Source organism: Telopea speciosissima, chromosome 1, assembly GCF_018873765.1.
Source record: "Telopea speciosissima isolate NSW1024214 ecotype Mountain lineage chromosome 1, Tspe_v1, whole genome shotgun sequence".
Lineage (NCBI taxonomy): Eukaryota > Viridiplantae > Streptophyta > Magnoliopsida > Proteales > Proteaceae > Telopea > Telopea speciosissima.
In genome coordinates this window covers 26,625,633-26,651,780 of record NC_057916.1, presented here as the reverse complement: position 1 = coordinate 26,651,780, position 26,148 = coordinate 26,625,633, and the positions used below count along the sequence as shown (strand labels likewise).

General features: G+C 39.5%; 2 protein-coding genes across 6 annotated transcripts; one reads left to right on the top strand and one right to left on the bottom strand.

Moving 5' to 3' along the window:
• Positions 1-24,299, top strand: LOC122638256 (inner membrane protein PPF-1, chloroplastic-like). 4 transcript variants are annotated; one of them, XM_043831139.1, is made up of 12 exons: positions 1-437; positions 896-1,006; positions 1,539-1,613; positions 11,069-11,129; positions 12,419-12,492; positions 12,599-12,703; positions 20,922-21,029; positions 21,127-21,230; positions 21,985-22,134; positions 22,208-22,334; positions 24,051-24,169; positions 24,224-24,299. In XM_043831139.1, exons 1-11 carry the CDS (start codon positions 108-110, stop codon positions 24,156-24,158), a joined length of 1,353 nt encoding a protein of 450 aa, XP_043687074.1. In that variant the 5' UTR covers positions 1-107; the 3' UTR covers positions 24,159-24,169; positions 24,224-24,299. The 4 variants fall into 4 exon arrangements, with proteins under 4 accessions (XP_043687074.1, XP_043687083.1, XP_043687066.1 ...); XM_043831148.1 differs by having other exon boundaries at positions 22,214-22,334; positions 24,051-24,299; XM_043831131.1 differs by having other exon boundaries at positions 24,051-24,299.
• Positions 24,300-25,007: 708 nt separating this feature from the next.
• LOC122643786 (CLAVATA3/ESR (CLE)-related protein 46) lies at positions 25,008-25,814 on the bottom strand. Of its 2 annotated transcripts, none has more exons than XM_043837373.1 (3): positions 25,621-25,814; positions 25,365-25,444; positions 25,008-25,256 (listed from the first exon to the last, which is right to left on the bottom strand). In XM_043837373.1, exons 1-3 carry the CDS (start codon positions 25,751-25,753, stop codon positions 25,161-25,163), a joined length of 309 nt encoding a protein of 102 aa, XP_043693308.1. In that variant the 5' UTR covers positions 25,754-25,814; the 3' UTR covers positions 25,008-25,160. The 2 variants fall into 2 exon arrangements, with proteins under 2 accessions (XP_043693308.1, XP_043693314.1); XM_043837379.1 differs by having other exon boundaries at positions 25,365-25,432; positions 25,621-25,753.
• Between the last annotated feature and the right edge of the window lie 334 nt (positions 25,815-26,148).

Here is a 26,148-nt window from a genome sequence, read left to right as displayed (position 1 = left end):
TCTCTCTCTCTCCTGCTCGTCGCTTCACTGCCAGTGGCCCGTCCTCTCCGTCACTATCCTAATTAGAAGCTGAAATGAACCTATCCTTAGCTTTGAAAATTTAAACCATGGCGAAAGCTCTAATTTCATCTTCTCCGTTTCTTGGTACTTCTCTCCCTTCTCTTTTAGGCCATGGCTTTCGCAGGCTCCCCCACCGGAGATTAAACGGTACCAGGGTGAAATTCAGCTTCCATGAGGTTCCTTCTCTTCACCAATTAGACTCTTCGATCGATTTTCATGGAATTTTAAGCCGAACTGAAAGTTTGTTGTACATGCTTGCTGATGCCGCTGTTGCGGCGGATTCGTCTAGTGCTGCCGTTGTATCGAGTGATGCCGCGGTTCAGAAGAACGGTGGTTGGTTTGGATTCATCTCAGACGTGATGGAATTTGTTTTGAAGGTATTTTTTTCTATGCTGAATGAGAAATATGTTTGGCGTTTATCGCTTTTCAAATTTCAGCTAGGACCAAGTGACTAGAAGTGTAGAAGTGTCTGATAATCACCATCTTTATATCTGATACTGTTGGGGCTTATACTTACTGATACTCTTCTTGGGGCTACATCTATTCCATCCTTCTTTGGGGCTTATACATGCTGATACTGTTGATGTCTTTCCTTAATCTACTGAGATAATGTAAATGGATTAGTTAATGAAAACTTACAAGACACTTGGAAGTTGAGTAGTTATTCATCAAATTTATATCAACATGTCTCGGTCTTGTTCTGATATTCATTTCAAAAGCTGTTTGTTGGGTTGCTTCTTGCAAGAATACGTTGTTTGGACTTTGGATAGTGAAAACCATTCAAGAGAGATAGAGCATGATATGTGGATAATTTTACATGTTTATTTGGTTGCAGGTGCTGAAAGATGGACTTGCAGCTGTACATGTTCCCTACACTTATGGGTTTGCAATTATCTTGCTCACTGTTCTTGTTAAAGTGGCTACACTTCCTTTGACAAAGAAACAGGTGAAAGTCAATGCTGCCATTGTAACTTGAGAAAATGAGAAAGTGTGTACTTACTTCTACCAAGTAAAATGTATTGTGTAGTGTTTGTATAGAATGTGTGAATATAATTGTAGAATACACACAGTGAGTTAAACAAGAAGAAGTTGATTGAATGGTTTGGACATGTGCAATGAAGACTAATAACAGAATTGTGCAAGAAGTGTTTAATATCAAATGCTCTAGAAGATTAGGGAGATTGAAGGGAAATTGGATCGGGGAAGTAAATATTGATTCAATAGGTAAAATTGGAAGCACCTGATTTGATGGAATATATGGCTCTGAATGACTGGAAGGTGCAAGAAACTTCCTGCCTTAATTAATTACTTGAAGGCATTGATAATGATGACTAAGATAATGAAAATTCTTTTAAAAATAAAATTTATTTCTTTCTTTTTATACTCATTAAAACTTTTTTGTTGCAGTTTAAAATTTATGAGCTAATAATATTGGATGTGTCCATGTAATGTCTATTGTTGTTTTCGTTTGTTTGTAGGTTGAATCAACTCTGGCAATGCAAAATCTTCAGCCAAAGATCAAAGCAATTCAAAAAAGATATGCAGGGAATCAGGTAAAAAAAACTACTACCTGTTTTTTCTTTTCCTTCCTTGAAGGAGTTCAACCGTCTACCCCAAAGCATAGGGTTTATGGATTCAAGGACTATGTTTTGTAATGGCATTTGATTAAGGAACTAAGAGTATTAAATTGTCATAGGGTTTATGGATTCAAGGACTATGTTTTGTAATGGCATTTGATTAAGGAACTAAGAGTATTAAATTGTCATAGAAAACATATTGTTTTCTATGCTGGCTGAGGGGGGAGGAAGGTTATATGGTGCTGGTTTATCGAAAGGAAGAGGGGTTTGAGGTGGACAGATTATGGTTTTAAGGGGTTTTACATAGAAGGTTCTAGCCAACCAGTGAGGAGGTAATATTAATTGGCAAATCAGATTTTAATGGATGATGGGGCAGTTGATGGAAATGTGGGATTTCAGTATGAGGTCAGCTAGGTCTTGGGAGATGGGATTAAGCAGGGGATGCTAGGGGCTTGTGAAAATTAAATTGGAAATGATTTCTTGACATAGAAATCAGTTTTCTCTGTCAAGAAACTAAAATAAAGAGAATAGTGGTGGAAAAAGAAACAAGAACTCAAATTTATTAGCTACAACAGATCTAACACCTTAAATATGAGAATAGTCCAAGTAAGCACTGCACTCCTTTCTTTGCTTGGAATCTTGAAATTATAAAGTCTCTGTAATATAAAAATTTAGAAACAAGTACACAACTAAAACCCAATGAATAAAAAAGAAGAAGAATGATTAGTGATTCAGTGATTAATCCGAAAATCATGTGTCAGTGATTGGAATTTTCAAGAACCACCCCCCCGAAAAAAAAAAGCTGACTTTTCAATAAGAAGTTGACATGGACAAACAATATCCATTTGAAATGAAACAAAAGCATGTTTACTAGAGTTGAAGACAAATTTGGCAAGCTGAGAATCATGCAATTTGGATTGAAATAAACCCCCTGTTTAGTCTTGTCAACCAAGCTTGCCTATCTGCAGGCCTGCTAAGCTTAATTCCAGCTCCAACCATTCTGGCCAATCAAACTCAATAGCATTCCAAATTGCTTTTACCTCTGAATTAAATCATACAACCAGGACTAATCTTTAGAAGTGAATGATCACAGTCACTAATCTCAAAATAATGAGTAACTCTTTATTTTAATAGATCAGGCGGATTTGCTGATTGACAAATTGCTGACCATAATGATGATCCATAAATAACTTGAATTCTTCTTCACCAGTCAATAAGCTTTCTATATGGATAAAGATGAATTTTCAATAATTAAACAAATAAAAACATATTAAATGAACAAGTAAGCTTGAATAGACAAATGGATCATTTAAACAAAATGTAGAAGTGTTGAATAATGTAACCAGAATACCGTGGGGGTATTCTGGACTTTTTGGGCATTCTATTTTGTGTTTTTATTTCTGTTTTTCCCCCTTATACGATTCCTATTGGGGATTCCTAGTTCTAGTGGGAATTCCTAGTAGGAATAGGATTGGGGGGATTTATGTCTCTCATGTAACTAGATTTTATTATAAATAAAGGGCTGGGGTGATCGATCAGATCATTCAAGCTATTCTCAATTCTGGAATTCTAGTTTGAACATGGTATCAGAGCTAGGGTTTTGAGCCTTTCTCGATTTTCAAAAAAAACCCCTTCCCCCTTCCATCGATTCCCTCTTCTTCTCCCTTCTTTGATCTTTTCTCTCTCTCTTCTTTCTCTTTCTTTGGTCCCCTAAACCCTTCTAGGGCAGCACCCATGAGGTGATCCAAGAATGGTTCGAGTGCTGCCCTCTATCCCACCTCAATTTTAAAACCCTAAATCAGATCGATAGCTGCTGCCATTGTTCATCTCTGCGATTTGGGACTGCTTCAACTCTTGTGGAAATTGATCTCATAACAGTGGGAGATCGATTGTTTTCTGTTGGAGCATCATTGCAGGCCTATCGACAGCAACTATCATATCTGCATTCAAATTGGTTGAAGACCTCAAAGCTGCAGCCTATTTCCTCTCTTATCGATCTCAACTGTCAAGGTTTTTCAAAACCCTGACACCTTATCGATTTGGCTATTATAGGCTGCTGTTTGGGAAGTTTTTTTTAGGGATTATTCCCTGATTCAATTACTGCAATCGACACTGTTTCAACACCAAAGTACTGCTGTTTTTTTTAAGATCAGAATTCTGCCCAATTCAAGATCGATTTCTGCAGTTTTTTGGAAAATCAGTTTTTTTTGCAATCTGCATTGCTGACTTATGGGTGACTCAGAGGTTACCTCGGCTGCTTCTGGAGGAGATCAGACCAGGAATGATTTCCTGCCCTATGCTGCTGCCATCAAACTTGATGGTACCAATTATCTGATTTGGGCCAGATCATTATCCCTGACTGTTGCTTGCAGGGGACTCACTGGCCACCTTACTGGTACCACCAAGCAACCCACTGAAGAAGGGGCTGCCCGCACTAAATGGACTGCCAATGATGCAATGGTGATGTCTTTTGTTCTGAATTCCATGACTACTGACCTCTCTAGTTAGTACCTTCTCCTTGACACTGCCACTTAGATATGGACTGCTGTCAAGGGTACTTATGGTCGTTCAGGGAATGGTGCTCAGGTTTATGAGATTAGGAAGACTCTTCAAAACACTACTCAGAAGGAGATTACAGTCACTAAGTACTATGCTGCCCTCAAGTGCCTATGGCAGCAACTGGATCACTATACTCGATTCCAGCCTACCAGTGCTACAGATATTATTGCCTACCATACCTTTGTGGATCAGTTTCGGGTATATGATTTTCTGGCTGGACTTAATGATGATTATGACCCTATTCGGGTATAGGTTCTTGGTCGAGTTCCTTTCCCCACTTTAGAGGAAACCTTTTCATATGTACACAGTGAAGAGACAAGGAGGGCTGCTATGATGATTACTCCTAAGGTTGCCAGATCAGCTTTACAGACTACTACTGACATTTCTGCTGATAATGTTGTTGCTACTGCTACTACTAAAGAGCCTGTGAAGTGTGATCATTGCCACAAACCATATCACACTAAGGCTCAGTGTTGGAAACTTCATGGGAAGCCTGCTGATTTTGAGAGCAAACGTGGTCGTGCTAAATCTAAAAACAAGGCCAATCACACTGAAAGTGTAACTTCAGCTCCCACTATTGACATCGGTTTCTCCCAGGACGAACTTCAAGCTCTCCGCCGTCTGTTGAACACATCTGCTGCCCCCACTACATCTGCTGCCAATTCAGGTTCCTGCTTTGCCCGTACAGGTATTTCCTTTGCTGGTCATTGTGCATCAGTAGTTTCCACTCCTTGGATTATAGATTCTGGAGCTAATGATCACATGACAGGTTCCTCCAACCTTTTTAACACATTTTCCTGCTTCTGATAAGGACAAAGTGAAAATTACTGATGGGTCCCTTTCCTCCATATCTGGGAAAGGATTCATTGGCTGTTCCCCTTCTCTGACTTTATTTTCAGTGCTACATATACCCAAGTTCACCACTAATCTTCTCTCCATTAGCAGTATCACCAAATCCTTAAACTGTAAAGTGACTTTCTTTCCTACTCATTGTGTTTTTCAGGAACTGGACTCAGGGAAGACGATTGGATCGGGTAAAGTGTATGGCGGATTGTACCTGCTTGATGGAGACCCTGCATCAACACAGGCTTTACCTTCTCGGCTTTGTTCCCCAACATCTTTCTCTTTTGAATTACACATATGGCACTCTAGACTAAGACATCCACCTTTAGGTACTTTATCTACTTTATTTCCAGCATTAGGTAATTCTTATCATAAAGAAGATTTCTTTTGTGAGCCTTGTGTCTTGGCCAAACAGACACGTTCAACTTATCCCATTTCCAATCAAAGATCAGCTTCTTTATTTCATATTGTTCATGCTGATGTGTGGGGTCCTAGTAGCAAAATTTCACTTTCGGGGCATCGGTGGTATGTTACTTTTATTGACTGCTATTCTAAGTTTACTTGGGCCTATCTTATGCACAATAAGAGTGAGGTTTCCTCATGTTTTCAACACTTTCACCAGATGGTTAAATCTCAATTTCAGACCACTATTCAAATTTTACGGAGTGATAATGGGCGCGAGTATATGGAAGGTCAGTTCCAAAAATACCTGGCTGCCCATGGGATCCTCCATCAAACCAGCTGTGTTGATACTCTAGCCCAAAATGGTGTGGCTGAGAGGAAGAACCACCACCTCTTGGAGGTCGCTCATGCACTCTTGTTTACCTGGAACGTCCCTTCTGTTTATTGGGGGGATGCTATCCTCACTGTAGCCTATTTGATTAATAGGCTGCCCAGTAGGGTCCTTAACTCTAGACCCCCTGTTGAGCTATTACTTGTCTCTTCCTCATTTGTTGTTCCACCTAAAGTGTTTGGCTGCGTCTGCTATGCCAGGGATACCAGGTCCCCAGGCAAACTTGATCCACGTAGTCTTAGGTGCATTTTCTTGGGATACTCAGCTACACAGAAGGGGTATAAGTGCTATCACCCTCCATCCCGCCGGACTTTTGTCAGCATGGATGTCGTGTTTCATGAGAGTGTCTCCTACTATGTGTCCCCACATCTTCAGGGGGAGAGTGTAAGTGAAGATGTGTTGACTGTAGACTCTCCACCTCCACTCCAGCCTGTTTATCTTGAGTCTGTTCAACCCACTTCTAGTCCTCCCCTTGAGTCAGGGGGAGAGATTGTTCAGCCTACTTCTAGTCCTCCCCCCGAGTCAGGGGGAGAGGTTCCTGTACAGGGGGAGCAGCCCACTCCAGCCTAAACTCCTGTCCAGAGGACTATTAGTGAATTTCAGAAGAGGATTGATGCTAGCAATATGAAGACCTATGGAAGGAAACATAAGCAGGTTCAATCAACCGTTGCTCCAGTACCCATCCAATTGCCAAAACTGGATCCAGGACCTGCCTCTCCACCCGGTAATATTTCTTCTCCTGAGTTACCTATTGCCCTTCGCAAAGGTGTCAGGACTTGCACTCAGCATCCTATATCTCATGTTGTTTCTTATGACTCCCTTTTCCCATCATTTCGTGCTTTTATTTCTTCCCTTTCTTCTGTTCGTGTTCCTAATACTTGGCAGGAAGCTCTATCAGATGGAAAGTGGAAGGCAGCCATGATGGAAGAAATGGAGGCTTTGAAGAAAAATAACACATGGGAGCTTGTGGTTCTTCCACCTGGGATGAAACCCGTTGGATGTAAATGGGTGTTTGTGGTGAAACAGAAGGTGGATGGCACCGTGGATAGATATAAGGCACGACTCGTGGCTAAGGGTTTTACTCAGACATACGGCATTGACTACCAGGAGACCTTTGCATCTGTTGCAAAGCTGAATACAGTTCGGGTATTGTTGTCATGTGCAGTCAACCTTGGTTGGGATTTGCAACAGCTAGATGTTAAAAATGCCTTCCTAAATGGGGCACTGGAAGAGGAGGTATACATGGACATTGCACCAGGGTTTTCTTGTGACAGAAATAAAGGAAAAGTGTGTAGGCTGAAGCGTGCATTGTATGGGCCGAAACAGTCACGTTGGGCTTGGTTTGGTCGATTCCACAAGACCATGATTTCTGTGGGCTACAAGTAGAGTAATGCTGATCACACACTCTTTATCAAGAGGGTTGGTGAAAAACTCACTGTTCTTATAGTCTACGTTGATGATATAGTGGTTACTGGCAATGATAGTGATGAGATCAGACAGTTGAAGACCTTCCTTGGCCAGGAATTTGAGATTAAAGATCTATAGGTAAATTACGATACTTTCTGAGGATTGAAGTGGCCAGATCTTCAAAAGGCATATTTCTCTCCCAAAGAAAGTATGTCCTAGACTTGTTGGCCAAAACAGGCTTGCTTGGCTACCACCCTGCGGATACTCCTATGGATCCTACTGTTGGGCTCAAGGAAAATGATGGTGAGCCTGTTGATAAAGGCCGGTACCAAAGACTTGTAGGGAAGTTGATTTACCTTTCACACACTCGTCCAGACATTGCTGTTGCTGTGAGTGCTGTGAGTCAATTTATGCATGATCCCTACACTTCTCATATGAAGGCTGTTCTTCGTATTCTACACTATTTGAAGTCGGCTCCTGGAAAAGACATTCTTTTGTCTTCACATGGTCACCTACGGATAGAAGGATACACCGATGCTGATTGGGCTGGTTCTGCAGATCGGAAGTCTATTTCTGGATATTGTTCCTTTGTAGGTGGAAATCTTGTCGCCTGGCATAGCAAGAAACAAAATGTAGTTGCTCGTTCTAGTGCCGAAGCTAAATTTCGAGCTATGACACAGGGAATTTGTGAGTTACTTTGGCTTAAAGGACTGCTACAAGATCTGGGTATTCCTATTCGCCTTCCCATGATGTTGTACTGTGATAACAAGGCTGCAATCAGTATAGTGCACAACCCGGTACAGCATGACCGTACCAAGCATGTTGAGGTGGATAGGCATTTTATCAAGGAGAAATTAGAAGGTGGGCAGATTTGTATTCCCTTTGTGACTTCTTCGGATCAACTTGCTGATGTCTTCACCAAGGGACTGCCTGGAAAGTTGTTTCATCCTAATCTAGTCAAGTTGGGCATGATCGACATCTTTGCTCCAACTTGAGGGGGAGTGTTGAATAATGTAATCAGAATACTGTGGGGGTATTCTGGACTTTTTGGGCATTCTATTTTGTGTTTTTATTTCTGTTTTTTCCCCCTTATACGATTCCTATTGGGGATTCCTAGTTCTAGTGGGAATTCCTAGTAGGAATAGGATTGGGGGGATTTATGTCTCTTATGTAACTAGATTTTATTATAAATAAAGGGCTGGGGTGATCGATCAGATCATTCAAGCTATTCTCAATTCTGGAATTCTAGTTTTGAACAAGAAGCTTATATCATCAATCAAACAGTGCAGCATGTAGTCACCAAAGAAATGGCAAGCAGCAGCAGCAGCAGCAAAAGGCTTCTGATCCTTATTCAACCAGTTTCTGTATCTAGAAATAGGAAAATTATTGATTAAAAAAAGAAGGAAAGACAAAACAAAAATTTGCCCTGCCTGCTTTTATGAACTTTCTTCTAATCCTATCTATACTAGGAAACCCATGGCATCTAGAAAACTCTTTGATGGCTTCCACAGACTACTTGACCCTTATTAGCATTTGGGGGGGGGGTGTGTGTGGTTTCTTAACATTACATATAACTAACCCCTGGATCAGCGCCGACACTGAAAGAGAGTTGAAAGAAAACGGGTGGTGGGGGGGGGTAGGTAGGAATATAGGATGAACCCTAGGTTCAGAATTATACTCCCCCATAACAGGATCCCAAGAAAACCCTAAACCAGAAATTAGATCAACTAATAAAGTCAAAGTCAACCTTTGTGGATGGGGTTCAAATTTTGGTCAAAAGTGGGATGATGTTAGGTTAATAAAACCAAAAGTACTGCGATGTTTTAACGGCTGGATTGAAGTCAACAATCAAATAATCAAATCTGGAATTGAAATAGGACACATGTAGGAGATTTGAGATATCTCCAGATCAGAGGCTCCGATCAGTCTAAACCCTTGTTCTTGGAAGATCCTTTGAAACCCCAAAAGAAGAGAGGAATCTGTCCTCTCTTTAAGGAATCTCGTTTCTGACAAAATGGGGTGAAAAACAAGATAGCCACCAGGTCAAACTGAGATGGTTTTTGCTGTGATTTGATTCTCAGCATGAACAGTATGTAATCAGAAAATAAAAGGGGTGACAATCCTACCCAGACTCAGATTAAATCAAATCTCAGCGAGCACATAAAGGACAGATGATAACAGTACTTACTTGAGAAGGAGAAAATAGATTATAGAGAGGAGAATATGACCTATGACTTCCCACCAACAAACTTGGACCAGAGTTGATCCCAAGGATTTCCCGCCTCTTAAGTGAGTCTCACAGTAGCAGCTCCATTGAAGCAAAGCAAAATTTCATTAATCAAAAACATGTACAAGGCTGGACCCCCTTACAAACTTATATAGAAGACTCAAATAACAGACTCAAAACACTAAAAAGAAAAGACCTAAACTAATCCTTAACTAAGGTCACATAAACTGATTAAAAAAAGAGCGTCCTAGTGCACGAGGCTCCCGCTACTGTAGGGTCTGGGAGGGGAAAATGTGCAGCCTTAATATAAACAGACTAGGAAACTAAAATAATGAAGGAAACTGACTCAAAACAGGATTAGACTTATAGAACCTAATCCAGCCTAACTAAAACACTTAATAACAATTAAAATAAGAATAAAGACACTTACTTAATTAATACCGTATGCTTAGCCTCTACCCATATTATAGGCCCATTACTATGAAAATACATTAGATCAAAGGCCCAACACATACATAACCCAATCCAAAGCTTATTTCTAATAAAATAAGTCCATTTAGGTGATTTAACTGCATCAACGGGTTTATGCATATTGCCCATGCTTGTAATTTGTTTCGTCTTTTGCATTGCCTGTTCTTTCTTTTTTCATTTTGGCCCATGTGCGGATTTCTTTTGCCTTCATTATCAAAATAAGAGAAAGGCTCTTAGAAGCTGAAGAGCTTCAACTCTACTCATGAGAATTGATATATATTCTCAATGCTCTTGCATCATTAAACTTGAACTGGACCCAAAAAATAGTAATTGAATTTCCAAAAATATCCCAAGTGACTCAAAAATAGATATTATATCATTTGATGCTGACAAGCTGGGTGAAGGGTGATCCAGCTATTTGAACCACCCCTTCCAATTAAAAAGGTTATTAGAGAAACATCCTTTTTAACATGGCACTGTCATTGGACTGAGCTATGGTGCCACGTGGCCCCACTTGAGTACCTTCATTGTTGCCATGGGTTGGATTTGACAAAACGGCCTTTTTAAGCTATATTGGCTACATTTCAATGGCTGATCTCTACCAGTAACCTTTTAATTTGGTGTATCAAATAGGTTGAAAAGTGCATAGTTCGAAATTTCGCTAATTTCAACATGTCCGAGACGAAACATGAGGCAAAACGAAATCAGCACTGGTTCGCCGAAATTTCGGTCATTTCATTTTGGTATTTAGCTCATTTCGGTCATTCAGCCATTTGCCCTCCGAAATGGCCAAGCAAAACTCATGGGAAAAAATACACTGTTTTGGCGAAATTTCGCCGAAATGTCGGTATTCTGCTCATCTCACATGAGGAATTTGGAAAGCATGAATAAATAACCTTTCTGTTCGTAATCATGGCCATCATAATATTTCATTTTTAGGGTACAGATGCTAAAATTTGACCTTGCCCTTTGCACATTGTGACTTTTAATTTTCTATTTTGCATTGCATTCTTATTCTGTCTGCGGCATATAAAATGAATATTGAAGATTAAAGTGTGTTGAAAATATTTTCGTTCCTGGGCATGCAATTTGGAGCTTATTATTTCGTTGTCACTGTTATGTTACTGTCAGGAAAGAATACAACTTGAGACTTCACGCCTCTATACGAAAGCTGGGGTTAACCCATTGGCAGGTGTGTCTTGCCTTATCTTCATTTCTTTTCTATAGGAGAGAGATTGTTATTGGTAATTAATGCTGTCCTATATGGATCAGTAGTTCATGTGTTTGTAGTTTGGACTTTAGCATCAAAAGTACCCAAAAACAAATGCTTGAACATTTGCCGGAATGGGTCTGTGATTAATTTTGGACAGAATTTTAAGCAGTGTGGGAGGAGGCAAAGAAACTTGGACAACCAAATTTTGAATATAAAGTTATACACTTGGGGTTACTACTTGCTCCTAGCATAACACAAGTACTTGAATTTTTCCATCCATAGATAGAGGAGCTTATGCCTTCAAAATCGGAGCCACTGGTGAAGATCTTTCAACATCCATGTGTTGTAGTGACTTTAATGGTAAATTAGCAAGGCCTTCAAAGTCCCCTTCATATCCTTGTAGAGTGAATGTAATCCCCAAAAGAAATCCATTAAGGCAAGCAAAAAGTAGAAGTTGAGGTGTAAATAAATTTATTCATGTCATTGACACCCTCAACGGATTGTTTGTGGATGAGATATATTGCAACTAACAATTTTCTTCAACAAGTCCCAGTCACCAGTCACCAGAAAGCCTGACAGGAAGAAATATTTATGTTCAACTTGTTTGAGATGTTATGATTCAGCTTCCATTCCCGCAACATGTCCAAAATTTGGGTTCAGACCATTATGTCATGTTGGAACTAAAAGTTGGGGTTTTGGATTTCAATTCGTACTTCTAAATGTTCTTTGTCCAATTTAAAGATATTGAAATTTAATAATGATAGATTAAGTTAGTTTAGTTGGTATGAGCTTTGAGTTACAACTCTTAGGTATATATTTCAAATCTTAAAAAAAAGAAAGAAAAAAAAGAAACATGTTTTTGGCATAAATTAAACTCAACAGCACTGATTTGGTGACATTAATTGTCAGAGGAGGTCAATTGCAGGTCATAATCAACCCAAACTAGCTTGCACACAGATACGTCATTGCCCAAAATTGGGATTTGCTCTGGGTTGAACATGGATTAGTCCATATTTGCCACTGCTGTCATAAACTTCGGCTTTATATTACTTATTTCTTGCAGATTTTGATGGTGATCAGTAATTTCTCATCAATATTGTTCCTCACTCTCTCTAGGATTTTTGCCCTGGTTTATCTTACTTTCATTTCCATCTCAAGGACATGTGGCTATTGTCTGTCTTCTTACTCCATTTACTGTACGTACTCTTGGTTCTATTGTACTACTGATAGTTGTTGATATCTCTTTACTATCTGTTATGGCTGAACAGGGTGTTTGCCAACTTTAGCTACAATACCAGTTTGGATTGGTTTATACCAAGCTCTTTCAAATGTAGCAAATGAGGTAAACAAATGGTTAATTTTGCAGTATTTGGAAGGTGTTTTATAATCAGATATGATATATGTACTGGTAAAACAGAGGCAACTGATTTAGAAATTCTTTGTTTAAGGGATTGCTGACGGAAGGTTTCTTTTGGATTCCATCTTTGGGAGGCCCCACCACAATTGCTGCTCGACAAAATGGTTCTGGCATTTCCTGGCTTATTCCATTTGTGGTAATAAAACCTTCTGTTCTTTAGATACAAAAACCTAACTTTGTTTTCTGCTCCAATCTATAGATGCCTAACATTTAATTATTTCTGTCACCATCTTTCATTACCTTCATCATGACTGTCTTATGCCAGTTTAGGATCAGGCAGACTATATTAACTTAAACTATTAATTGTGTAGCACATCTCTATAATGCTAAGAGATGGGAAACCTGGCCGAAACCCTGCATGTTTCGGTTGATGGATTTGATAGGGCATTTCGGTGGTCAAATGGCCATATTTTGGCCCAAAACTTCAGGGAAACCCCTAATTAAGCATCTCTAAACATAATGGAACCTTTAGATTGTTAAAACACACACCCAAAATGCGTACATTATGACCCTCCCCAGACCCCGCAGTAGCGGGAGCCTCGTGCACTGGGTACGCCCTTTGTTGTTAGTGTGCGACGTACCTTGCTGTATGCTTTCTCAAATATAGCCTATGCTACACATAATTTAGTAATAGAACAACTACAATATGCATTACAAATGAAGAAAAACCATTTAATATTACAAAATGTCAAAGTGTTATTAATACAAGTGTGCAAGTGTTACAACTGTAAGTGTACAACCAAAGATGAAACTCAAAAGACCCTATGAAGCCATCTCTATGTCAGTACCGCATATAGTTCCGGGAAGGCTCAAAAGATGAGGAAGATTGCTGCCGCCGACGAAACCGTTCCTCTCTCTATCACAAAAGAATGGTATGTCATGCTATGTTTGAAGAAACGCCCAAAGTCCATCACGTCAGCCTAATAGGTCTGATCATCAACATACTCTAGGTACCCCAACCTAGGATATGGATCACCGGGCGAGAAGATGATGCAAATGTGGATCCATTGTAGTTGCTTGGTGGACTGGGCTGATTTGGTTGGTAGGGGCTTGGGTATGAGAAGATGCTATCCACAAAAGATGACACACCCTGTGACCAACCATCATGAGTAGTGGGGAATGAAGATGATGAAGAAGTATACTAATCATAGCTACCATACCCAACACTGGATGTCTTGTGTGTCCATACCCACCATATCCACTACACCCTTCCAAACTGAGGCCTTCTAGTATGCCAATCAAGTAGGAAACATCTATCTCCATGTCAATGCTGTCATTCTCTTCATCTGCTCTAAACCTGTGGCACAGGCCTCTAAAATAACCTGTACTTGTGGGGGTACATGCACCATGATCAGCATCATATGTAGCGTGATCAAACTGAGTCTCTCTTGTGAATTGGATAGGCTCTGGCTCCACCTTCGCTTGGTTGTACTCCTCTTGAAGGGATGCATATCTATCACCACCACCAGCACAACCGTCATCGCCATCGTCATCATCTCCACCATTGGTCGACGACGGTGTGCGACAGTGGGAACCTGTACCTTCCGTTTCTGTTTTTGCTTACTATGGTCCCAACTGGACTCTGCAGCTGCATGACGGAAAGTCCCAAGTGCATCCCAAAGGTCTTCATCTATGTCCATTTCAAACATTGGTAATTTAAAATCAATACCAATTCGAGTAATTTCATTGATTAGAAATACGTAAGAAACTACAAGTTTGCCTCACTATTGGAGGCCGATTGTATATTTGGGTTAGAATTCAGCTTGGCCACCATATCTTGCACTACATCAATCAAGTCTTAATCCATCCCAAGTCTGTGCTTTTATTGGTACTTGGGATTAAGATAGTAGGCTGGAAATGACATGAAGAACTTGTCAATGCTTATGATGTTGTAAATAGATAGTAATTTGACTAAGGTAGTATAAAAGAAAAACTCACCAGCCTTATGCAGTGGATGCATAAGTTGTTTCTCCTACCGATCTTTCCCTATCTGAATGTAGCTCGTGCCACCACGTGGTATTGTTGTTATCATGTGGTCCTTCATCATCTCCACTGTAGCATACAATTGTGATAGAGTAGGCTTCTTCTCAGAGTCAACCATCCTCAAGACCTTCATTGGATCAAGTAATATAACGACCTTCAGGTCGTGCCAAAACTGGTCACCAGATATGGTCTCATGCGCTGCCCTACCCTGTAGTGAACCCGACTCCCTCCAACTAAACCACTTATATGAATCGAAAATAGATTTGAAACCTGCCTTCTTTGCCTTAAAGTTCTTTAGGGTAATGTAGTTTGTGGCGATCGAGTATTGCCCGGCCTAACCAAATCCCCATCACACTTAGTCCTCAACATTTGTAGGGCATTTCCATCATTGTACACAAATATGGTCACTTGTCTTGCCCTCTTGAGTCTCGACCACACTTCGTACCAATGACTTCTTTCCCATGTCCTTCAGCATGAGGTCAATACAGTGGGCCACACTTGAGGTTCAAAATAGGTGGTACTTGATGTTGTTCAGTAGTCTCTCTACCCTCCTTGAAGTTACTACTGTTGTCCGCTGTTTGCACAAAATAATAACCACAAGCGTACGGATCAATTGTAGCTACGGGTCGAACTCAAGGAGATATACGCCACCCTATTTTACTCACTTTAAAGTAATGCAAAGTGAACCAAATTAAAGTGTTAAATTAAACTAATTAAACTAACAAATTAACGCGTCCTAACTCACAAGCATCTAACGAATTAAATTGACATGAATTAAATTGGCATCCTAATACATATCCATCTAACCTATCAAACTAACGCAGATTGGAAGGGATAGATTGCAGCCACACACCACAACCACATAAAAAAAAAAAACGAAGAAGAAGGAGAATGATATAGAAGAAGAGAGAATGAGATAGAAGAGAGGGAGAATGAGTTTAAGAGTTTAGAGAGTAAAAACCTGGATGTGCTTGAACCGGACTGAAATTGCTTGTATGAATGTAATTAAAGAGCTTGAATACTTGAACAAACCTTGCATGGCTTCCTCTTCTAAATCTCCAAGTCTTGTCATCAACTTAGGAACTTAGACTAGAAAGCTTGAAACTAAACTAGAATTATTACAACCATATTGAAGACATAAAATTAAAGCATGAATCAAAAGCATTGCAACCATGGAATTGAAAGCATGAAATCAAACTAGAACTTAGAAAGCCAAAAACTAGAAGAAGAAAAGAGGAAATTTCATTAATAAATTGAACTAAAAACTGAATTAAAACTAACTTAAAAACTGAACTAGAACTAACTAAAAATTAACTAGTTACAACCCAAAGGGCAAGGGGTATTTATAGGGGGAAGAGGGGAAGAGGAGAAGGGGGAAGAGGGAAGAGAGAAGAGGTAGGAGAAATATTCCCTAAGAGAAGAGAATATTTCTCCTTCCTTCTTTACATTACTTGAATCCTAAGAAAAAAGAGAAAAATAGAAACTAAGAGAGATAAAAATCCTAGCTACATAAACCTTCTATTTTTCAAAAAGTAACTTTCTAATTCTAAACTTGTGCTTTCTTTTCTTTGTAGGTGTCTTCTCCAAGCAATGAGATCAAGGCATCTTTGACTTTTCAACCTTCCATGGATGAGAGAATATTTTTCAAAAGAAATGTATCCATAGTAAAATTCCAAAAGTGCCCTTGGAAAGTTGGAGGAGAGAGAAAGTGATTACTAGGCTTCCACTCAACAAATAAAATACCCATTCTGTCCTTCAAAAAATGTGGAGCATGGGGTGCTTATATAGGCCTCACTATTGCATTCCTTGCAAAAAATCACCCAAAATAGACCCAAATTTCGTCCAATTTGGAGTTCGGGAGCCCAAGATATCTCAAGTTGAAGTTGGACTGCTCCAGAGCCTTCCAAATGAAATCTTTCGGCTAACAAGAAAGATAACTTCTGATAATTGCACTAAAGCCCCTCGAATCCGAACTTCCATTTTACTTTGTCCCCGGTCAATTTTTAATAATTACAAACAAACCCCTGTCATAAAAATTGAAAACAGTGGCATGCCATTTTCGCGCATCGTTACGGAAATGGCCGTAACTTCTTCGTTTTAACTCGAAATCAAATGCCGTTTGAACCGTTGCGAAGCTGACTTGATGGGCTACGCATCCATACTATTAACACCTCAAAATTATGCTAAGGGGCCCACTGTAATCACACTCAAATTTGACTAATTGGCGTGATTCTTTCAGTGCTCAATCCAAACTTGATTTTCTCGACTCCTGGGCGCTTCTGGCTATTGCCAAACACCACTAAATAGCTTAAAAATGGATCCTTAGCATCATTTGCTCCATTTTCACAAGAATTCACCTAAAACCTGAAAACACAAACAAAAACCTTGAGTAGTTCCGTTCCAAGTATAAAAATGCATGCTTTATGGCCGTAAGATTTCACACATAAATGTGCTCATCATCCGCCACCACTTGGATTTGGATCAACTCCTTTGACAACTTGTATATATATTTTGCATCCTTCATTTCCTTGGATGCACCCACTGACTTGAGGAACACAAGCCTACCATCATAGTATACCATGAAGTTGATGAACAACTGTCTAATGAGTCCAATCCAACCATCACACGTAACAGTGACACTATACTCTAACCATTTTTCCTTAAGGGTCTCTATATACTCTTCTAACTCCTTTCTTTGCTAGAGAAAATACACATTCATAAGCTTGTAAGCTGTGGGCCCCTTCAGTCGTTCCCCCTACCTTCTCCTATAGTGTCAAACATATTCTGATAGTAGGGTCCGTCGATAGCATGTCTTGAAATATTGTGGTAAAAGAACTACACGATGTCGCCCACTTTACCCTTCCAATCAGAACACACATGCTTTAGCTTTCTCTGTCTGATTCTCTGAGTCCTGAAAAGTGCAAGATCATGCTCAAGTCTGTTAATGATATCTTCATCTACTGGGGGTGGGGCTCCCTTCATACTTTGTGCTCTCCGTTAGGCAATCAGTCAGCTTTTGTTTCAGCCTACCCATTTAGAAGAATCACTACCATCAGCGTCTGGTTTAACTACTCTAGGGTAACCAACTCCTTTCCATATCTCTCTTAACCTACCCTGCTCTTGCATGTAACTTGGCTTGCTACCCTAGCAAGTCGTATCTGTCTTACCTCTGCCTCTGTCTCCACACCAATAAGAATGTAATCATCACAGTTAGAATCAGAGTCATCCCCTACTCCTGGCTGTCTCTCTAGCTTTGCCTGATTAAACTCTTCCCTTATCTTCTGCTTATCTAACCTCCTCTGTATTCCTCCCTTCATAAGGGCAGCCATGGCCTTCTGCACCTCACTAGGAACCCTAAGACATTTGGCCACATCCTTGTATCCACTTGCCAAATGCCACTTCAGTCTAGTGGTCCCCACCTCCCATAATTCTTTCCATAGTAGTTGCATTATTGACTTCTTTTTATCTTTTTCAATGAGTATGCCATGCCTCCACGTTATGTCTCCTCCCTGAGTAGTTATGATTTAATCTTCTTACAATATTGCAACAAAAAATGCCACATCATTAAAATTTTTACATCAATTAAAATTCCTATGATAACAATAAAACTCTTCCCAACTTTTACTTAATTGTTATATATATTTTTTTGTAATTAAAACTAATTTTGATACTTTTTTAAATAATAATACCCTAATTGACCAAAATTTAAGTATGGAACATATTAAACATTATTTTCACGGTCTCGAGAACCCTTAGCCTTTGCCTCCCAACCCAAGCCTTCCTTCTCTACCATAACATCCTTGTCTCCCCCTCTTACATCTTCTGTTGGAATGGATCTGAGGACATTGCCCATCTTTTCTTTGCCTGCCCCTTTACCTCTACCATCTGGAAAAAAGCCCTTCTGTCCATTTGGCCTCGTAGCAGGAGACCTTTGCCCTTTGATAGAGAATGGCTCTGGATGGACATGACCTTCCAAGGTTGCTCTCTATGTGACACTGTTGGGAAGCTTGTGTTTGGCTCCGCTGTATACCACATTTGGATGGAGAGGACTCTTAGGAGATGGACCTCCAACTCTTGGTCCTTCGACTTGATTTGGAAAGCCATCTCCTTTGACATTTCCTACAAGCTCAGCTCTATCCCCCATAGGTCCTTTTTTGATACACCAAGGAATAGGCATAGTGTTGTCTCCTGAGGCTTAGATAGCTCTCTTTTGCAGCCCCCTCCGTCTTCTTAGGATGGCTTGAGGCTTGTGCTTTTGTATCTCTCCCCCCCCCTTTTCTCTCCCCTACCCCCTCCTGGAATTTGGTAATATATTTATTCACAAAAAAAAAAAAAAAAAACATTATTTTCAATTCAAAATACATACAAATATAATACTTTCAGATTTTTTTTTCATGATTTTTCAAACAAAAATAGGTCATCTTTCCCTTTTTTTTTGAAATTTTTTCGAATTTTTGAATTAATTTTCTAGTTATTTATTTAAAAAAAAAAAAACAGATACCATGTAGCCATAGATTGGGCAATGACGTCTGAACATATATAAAATTGAGCCCCAATGTACATTAACCTTATTTTTTTTGTTTAAAGAAAATTAATACTTTAAACCAAAAAAATAAAAAATAATTTTAAACCAGAAAATTAAAGCCGACTCCATGAAGGTGTAGATCCGCCTACAATTCTAACATATAAAAAATTGAATCCCAACCATTAAATATTTACCCTATTTTTTGCACAAATTAACTTTAGGGAAAAATGGTATACCTCAAAGTTTGAATCTTCAACAAATCTCACTTAAATGCAGCAAATCGTTGTTGTAAATATGTTGTAGTAGTCGAAATTTCAGTTGAAACTACATATATATGCAGGGTCGACACAAGTTTTGTTTCAACCTGTGTTGAAACCGAAAATTTTTGCTAAACAACTGAGATTTTGATCTATGGCTGGGAAACCTTCTTATCACTATGCAGTGGCATAATGCTAGGTCAACCTTGTTATTAGTCCTTGCACTGGATGATCATATCCCATCCTCGATGCAGATAAATCACAAAAGTGGGCTTCTTTTAGTGGTTATAAGCCTTGGGGTGGGTATTATGTGTTGCATCTTTGGTCCAATGGGTTGTCATTGTAATTGGCCACTTTAATGGGCCATATAATATGGGTAGGACCATAGGAGTTAGAAATATGGGATTTACTTTGCTAGTTAGTTTAAGTTGAAGCTCTGGTTAGAGTAGTGAGTCATTTTAAGTCTTTTATTGGTCAATTAAGTAGCTAGCTTTATTATTAGTTGGTCTAGGCTATCTTTAGTCATGTTAGGTGTTAGATTTTGTGAGCTTATATATATCTATGTTGCCAGCCATTCAGGCACATGATTTGAATTCATCAGTTCAGATTTCCTGAATTTTGCTGCTGTTGATTCAGTAGTACTTTGTAGGTTTCAAGTGAGGCTTAAGTGATCTATCTGTCAAGATCATAGGTCAAATTCTATTATCCATTTCTGAACTTTCTGATTGATTCTAAGTGTTCTAGATCTGCTACCTGAAATCCTAATAGTACTAGAACTCTTCTGAAATTTCTGATTCTGTTATCAGATTTAGGCATTTTACTCACACTTTGCAGGCTGATTCTGCTGATAGAATAGGGTAATGGATTGGAGTTTGGATCCATTCTGAGATTACTGCATTTTGTTATAAAGTTTCTCCTAATTTTAGTTGTTTCCCCTGTTCTGCAATCCTGTTAAGAACTAGTCTCTTGCTTGATTTTTCTGGTTCGGGATTAGTCTACATTAGTAATCTATCAAAAATCTCGAACAATAACATTGAAAACAAGGAAAGAAGGTGAACAGTTGAATGTGAGCTTTCTTTTACTATTTTAACCTTTTGTGTGTGGGTTATGTTGGGGGTATGATGTCTTGTATTCCATCGCTTGCATTTCTGGGCTGATTCCAAAGGGCCGTAGGGTTATATGGGTATTTCGGTAGAACTGTACCTATATAATGTTGCTATAGTTTTGTAGCAAGTTCATTCTCTGTAATCTGAGAGAGGCGTGAGGACGAGCGGCTGTAACCCTATTCTTCATTGATAGTGAAGTAGATCTCATCTCACCGTGGAGGCAATCTTGCCGAACCACATAAATCGTTGTGTTGTGTTGTATGATTGTTTATTTGTGATTTCCATTCGTTTCCTGCATCGTTATAGGTATTCGTTTCTACAAGTTAGTCTAGCAAGGTCCTCCATTTTAAAGTACACGCTAGCCCATATAAACATCTGTTGTTTTAGGACAGAGGACAGAGGCAGTTAGTGGCCAAGTTTTGTTTCAGAAATTTATGCATCCAATACAGATTATTAACATACAAAATATAATCCTCCATGCAGGATGGACATCCACCGTTGGGCTGGCATGATACTGTAGCGTACCTTGTTCTACCTGTCCTTCTTGTTGTTTCTCAATATGTTTCGATGGAACTAATGAAGCCACCCCAGGTGGAGAGTCAACTTTATTTGTTAGGCTCTTTCTTTCCTCTTTTGATTTTTCATTGTTGAGCATTTTGGTAGCCTAATAAAGTCTTCTTTTTGGCAGACTGATGATCCATCTCAAAAGAACACGCTTCTCATTTTGAAGTTCCTTCCTCTCATGATTGGTTACTTTTCCTTGTCTGTCCCATCGGGATTGTCAATCTACTGGTTGGTGTCTGATTAGCTATTATTTTGTTTGGTGTTTGTGAAGCTCATATACCGAAACGTTGCCATAACATCTATTAACTTCATACATATGTTTGCATCCACATCACACACTTCAGGCATATCATTTCTTATGATATAACTTCATCGTCTCATTTACGCTTTTCTAGTGAGCTGAAATCTGATGAGCGATGTAGAAATAATTTCTATGGTCATCTCTCCTTGAATGAACCTTGGCAGAAACCACCGACATGTCAGTATTATGTTGCTGATGCAGCCACACCATCTACTGTACATTCATGTTCTCATTTATCTGAGAGTTGACAGTAGAAAGTATTGGTCTCTATAGAATTCATACCAGGGATATTTTGTAAAACCTCCTTAATGATGCTTCACTATTTTCCTGAAGTCACTAATTTAGTCAATAAATCTGCAATGGTGTTTAGTAATCATCCAAAAGAAACCTGATATTATAACTTGATTCTTGAGAGAAAGAACGCTACCTGATCGTGTGCAGCGCACGACCCCTGCGCCCATACACAGGGCCTCGCGAAATGACTGCCGGGCACCATGGAAAGGCGAATCCCTGTGTCTGGGCGCCGGGTCCACGCACCGCGTGCTCTTTCCCTTTATTATTTTTATTTGTGATGAATAAGACCCAATGGAGAAACAGAACACACTCCATCATCTAGCTTTTGTTCTGCATACCTGTATCTTCTGTTGTTTCAAACTGTGTTATTCCCTTTGGTTTTGTTAGGTTTACAAACAATGTCCTCAGTACAGCACAACAAGTTTGGTTACGGAACTTAGGTGGTGCAAAACCAGTTGTGAGTGATAATGCAAGTGACATCATTACTGCAGGTCGTGCAAAACGTGTGACTTCTCTGCTAGCAGGGACTGGTTATAGGTGGGTCTTACATTTCTCATTATTTTTAGTCTCTCATCTGATTTATTCCTTCAAACACTAATACAACAAACAGATTCAGGCAACTCAAAGAAGAAGAGAGGAAGAAAAAACTAAACAAAGCTCTTCCGGCAGAAGAAGTTCAGACTCTCGCTTCTACATCGGATTCTGGGGACGAGTCTGATGAAGAGATTAAGGATAAGGTACGTTTGAACTCTTAATGTGAAGTCATTATTTGATGCCTATGTCTTGTCCAAGTAGTTTGGTGTTTCTGTAAACTGTGTATGGAGAACACTTTGGATTAGAACTGGACAAGATCAAGCTGTCAATCACCGCCTTTGCATTGAAATGATATATAGGGGACCTAGTGACCTACCATATTATGTTCCTCCAGAAGAAAACTCCTAAGACTAGGCCTTAAAACTCCATCATATGAACCCCAAGGGGCAGCGCAGTTGGCAAGGGACGAGGCCTAAGGAAGCTGAAGGTCCTGAGTTCGACTCCGCCTCCCTCCTTGGGGCCACCTGCCTGAGAGGAAACTCCCTGGTGAACATGGGGGGCCCAGTATCTCCCGGTTCGTGTATGTTGCACGATCGTGCATGAGCCCTGGGGGAATTAGTCAGCCAAAGGCCGGACACCTCCAGATCCCCAAGAAAAAGAAAAAAAAACTCCATATGGTTGTAAGCTTTAAGATTTGTACAGTTGCCAACCCCCTAACAAAGCAACCCGCTCCATTTTTCTGACCAAAAAATATTGGAGCACCAAAATTATCATTTTTTTGACCAGCTGATCAGGTGACTTGTAGCATTGCAGGTATCCCAAGGAAGGTTCCAATCTTCTGTCCATGTTTAAAGTGCTAGGGCCCAACTATTTCCATTTCTGTTTTCATGTACCTTTTGATTTTTGGCATTATCGTCATGGCCCAATTCTAATCACTGCCATCCCTCTCTAAGATTATCTTCAAGTCCTTTCTTAAATTCTTGGTCCCCAGTCCACAACACATACTTTTTTGGGGCGTTCAACTTGTCCCAAAGCACTTCTTAGGTGTACCATCATTTATCCTGTCTGCACTTGACAAACCTTCTAAGTCCATTTCTCCTTTGTTTTCTCACCTATTGGGGGGGGCGTACCTAGCTTTCTCAGATGCTCTTTGCTTCCTTTTGTTACACAGCCATCTCAATAGTCCTTCTCAGCTGCACACATTCTATGAAATATGTTGATTCCTGAATTCCCTGCATTCTGGTTTGCAAGTGCACAAATTTTATTGCCACGTCTTTATGTTCACCTTAGATTAGTATACTGTGGTGGCTTGGAACTCTTGAAGGAAAGCATCTTTTAGATAGCCCTCCAAAAGTAGTCTCTTCTGTTCCCTGCTTCTTGTCTGATTTTTCTACCTTTGATATCATGCATCTTCTGCAGTTCTGGATCCTGACATTGTGGCATAAAGAAACACCATCCATAAAATGGTCATGTGGTTACATGAACACGATCCAATCGCTTGGCTGTGAAGCAGTGAAGCAGTAGGTATTGGACAGTCGGCTCCACTACCTAGGCTAACTTTTTTTTTTTAATCCTTCTTTTTTCCTGAATTTATGGTCATCAAGATACAATTGGCTGCGACTGGCCTTGTGATATTGGTGTTCCATCCTTAGTTCTAAGCATTATACAGATCTGAACTAGAGGCATGATATGACACCCCCTCACAAATAATTAAAAAAAAAAAAAGATGAAAAGGAAGACCAAATCCCTTTTGTAGTGCTACATGCCAATCACTATTCATAGTTGGCAACTTATTCCAATATAATTTGATGGATTGCATGTGGGAAGTCCAGCATTCTAGACTCTCAACAGATTTATTAATTTGGAATAGACTTTTGCCGGATCTTGCGATTCAGAAACTAATTGATGATCCTTGGCAGGATGAGGAAGTCCTTGAAGGGGCATATGCTTCTAGTGGTAGCAAACAGATTCCAGATTATTCTGGGCCAAGGAGAGGCAAGCGATCAAAGCGGAAACGCACGGTGTAAACATATTATATATATTCATTCATTGCCTGTAGTTTGTGGTGAGAAATGTATCTTAGTTAATATAGATATAATGGCCATTTTTATGTTGGCTTATTCATTTTATTGCAAATGATGAAAATCAAGTATCGGTCTAAAGGAAAAGAAAAGAAAATCATAGTTCATTATGTCATGAGAAAATTTTGTTGTCTCAAATTGCCATGACATCCACTGCCAGTAAAATCATTCTGAAACCAAAACTGATGTATCCTATGAAATTAGCCTCCAAGTTGGTGAGTATAGCCGTGTAGGCATGCATAATGACAATTGACATTCTTGGAAGTGATTATTTGGAGAGAAATTCTTAGGAGGTATTTTATCCATGGGAATTATGAAATTTTAGTAGAGAACATGATACTATTAGTACTTTTTCAGGAGAAGAAAGGGAAAATAATTCTTATTTATGCAAAGAACTTTACATTCTTAAAACTCTACAACATCTATTGTCCTCCTTGAGGATGCGGATCACTGGCATGCTATAGAGTAATCAACTCCACTTTTTAAGTATGGCTATTGGGTCTACACAAGTAGTCTAAAAAGCTGCTTTGATTTTTTGTGGGTGAAGTTAACAGTGAAAGAAGAAAAGCAATTTCCTTTACGGTTCTTTACCTCATTAAAATTTGATTTGCTGCTTCTTTTAATTTAAACTTGAAACCTACTCTAGATCCTCAAAAATATTGAGCGTAAAACATACCAAGTGTGCATTATACCAATATACCCTTCTGGTTGGATGACTAGTAGGTTAGATATTCAACATCAAATTGTTGGATGGATGAATATTACTGAACTACTTATCTTCTGAATGTTTATTGAATCTGAATTTGCATATAAATTTCACCCTGCTACAATAGAGTACTTCAGACATCAAGAGTCATCCAAATTTAAAAACACTTCACCTTCTTCAGCTACAGGAACATCAATACAATCTCTTCTACTTGCAAGACAGAAGAAGTGTACTTCATCCATTCATGGCCTAGTTGGTGGATGCCGGTTTCCAACTGGGCTGGGTCCGGATGGAACTTTATGGGTCTTCCTACCCTGGGTCATTTTTCTGGTGTTCTCCTTTTCATACAAACAGGATGAGTTCAGGTACATGATATATGCATTTTTCTAAAATGGAAAGATAGAGGAGAGTAATTGTGATAATCAGAATAAACTTTTGCGACTCACCCAAATAGCCAAAGTGGATCCAGAGGAGGGGTGAGATCCGGGCTCTGCAGATCCATGCCTGAATGCAGCTGTGATCACCATTGGATAAGGTAAGATTCATTAGAAGCTGCGGGTCAGAAGTCAAAAGAAATCTGAGAGATTGGCTCCGTTTTGTTACATGGTTACATGGTATATGTTTCACACACACTTGGAAATCATAGTTTTTGGCAAAGTGAACTAAACTAACGTAGGTAATGGGAGAAGCAAAGTGGCTTGCCTGTTTCTACCGCTTGAACCGTGATAGGATTGGAGAAATGGGAGTTTGAAGCTGCAACTGCAAGGAGGATGAATGCCAGAAGAAGATGTACTAAGCTTTGTCTACCCCTCATCTTAGCCGGGAGCTTCTGCATGGTTGAAAAAACTCAGGGTGGCGTGGGTGCTTTTCAAGCAAGAGGAAACATATTTAACTGATTCATGTGTTTGTGAAATCATAACCTGGCTTGAAAAATTATGGAATGTTTATAAGCAAAAAACTGTCTGGGAATCCTATGCCAGAAGAATTAATATTGGTAAGATTAGGAATGTTAATTGGGTTTCTCTCTCTCTCTCTCTTCTCATTGTGAGTTGACTTCTTTGCAGATATCATTGTAGCCATGGTGAAGTCTGTGCTTGCATGCATATTTGCCTGAGTGCCTAAAACCACGCTTTCACTACAGCCAGGTAGGTGTGGCATATTGGGACCCTCCAATCATGTATTCAAGTATATCATGCTGCCTCAGGTATGTAGTATGTACCCACCATCTGT

Bases quoted from the DNA above. Each gene is read 5' to 3' on its own strand.
- LOC122638256 (XM_043831139.1), top strand. From the start codon at position 108: ATGGCGAAAGCTCTAATTTCATCTTCTCCGTTTCTTGGTACTTCTCTC. The intron at 12,493-12,598 runs GTAAACAAATGG...TCTTTGTTTAAG, and splicing joins TTTCAAATGTAGCAAATGAG to GGATTGCTGACGGAAGGTTT. The intron at 12,704-20,921 runs GTAATAAAACCT...TCCTCCATGCAG, and splicing joins CCTGGCTTATTCCATTTGTG to GATGGACATCCACCGTTGGG.
- LOC122643786 (XM_043837373.1), bottom strand. From the start codon at position 25,753: ATGCAGAAGCTCCCGGCTAAGATGAGGGGTAGACAAAGCTTAGTACAT. The intron at 25,445-25,620 runs GCAAGCCACTTT...TACCTTATCCAA, and splicing joins GGTTCAAGCGGTAGAAACAG to TGGTGATCACAGCTGCATTC. The intron at 25,257-25,364 runs GTGAGTCGCAAA...TTGTATGAAAAG, and splicing joins GATCCACTTTGGCTATTTGG to GAGAACACCAGAAAAATGAC.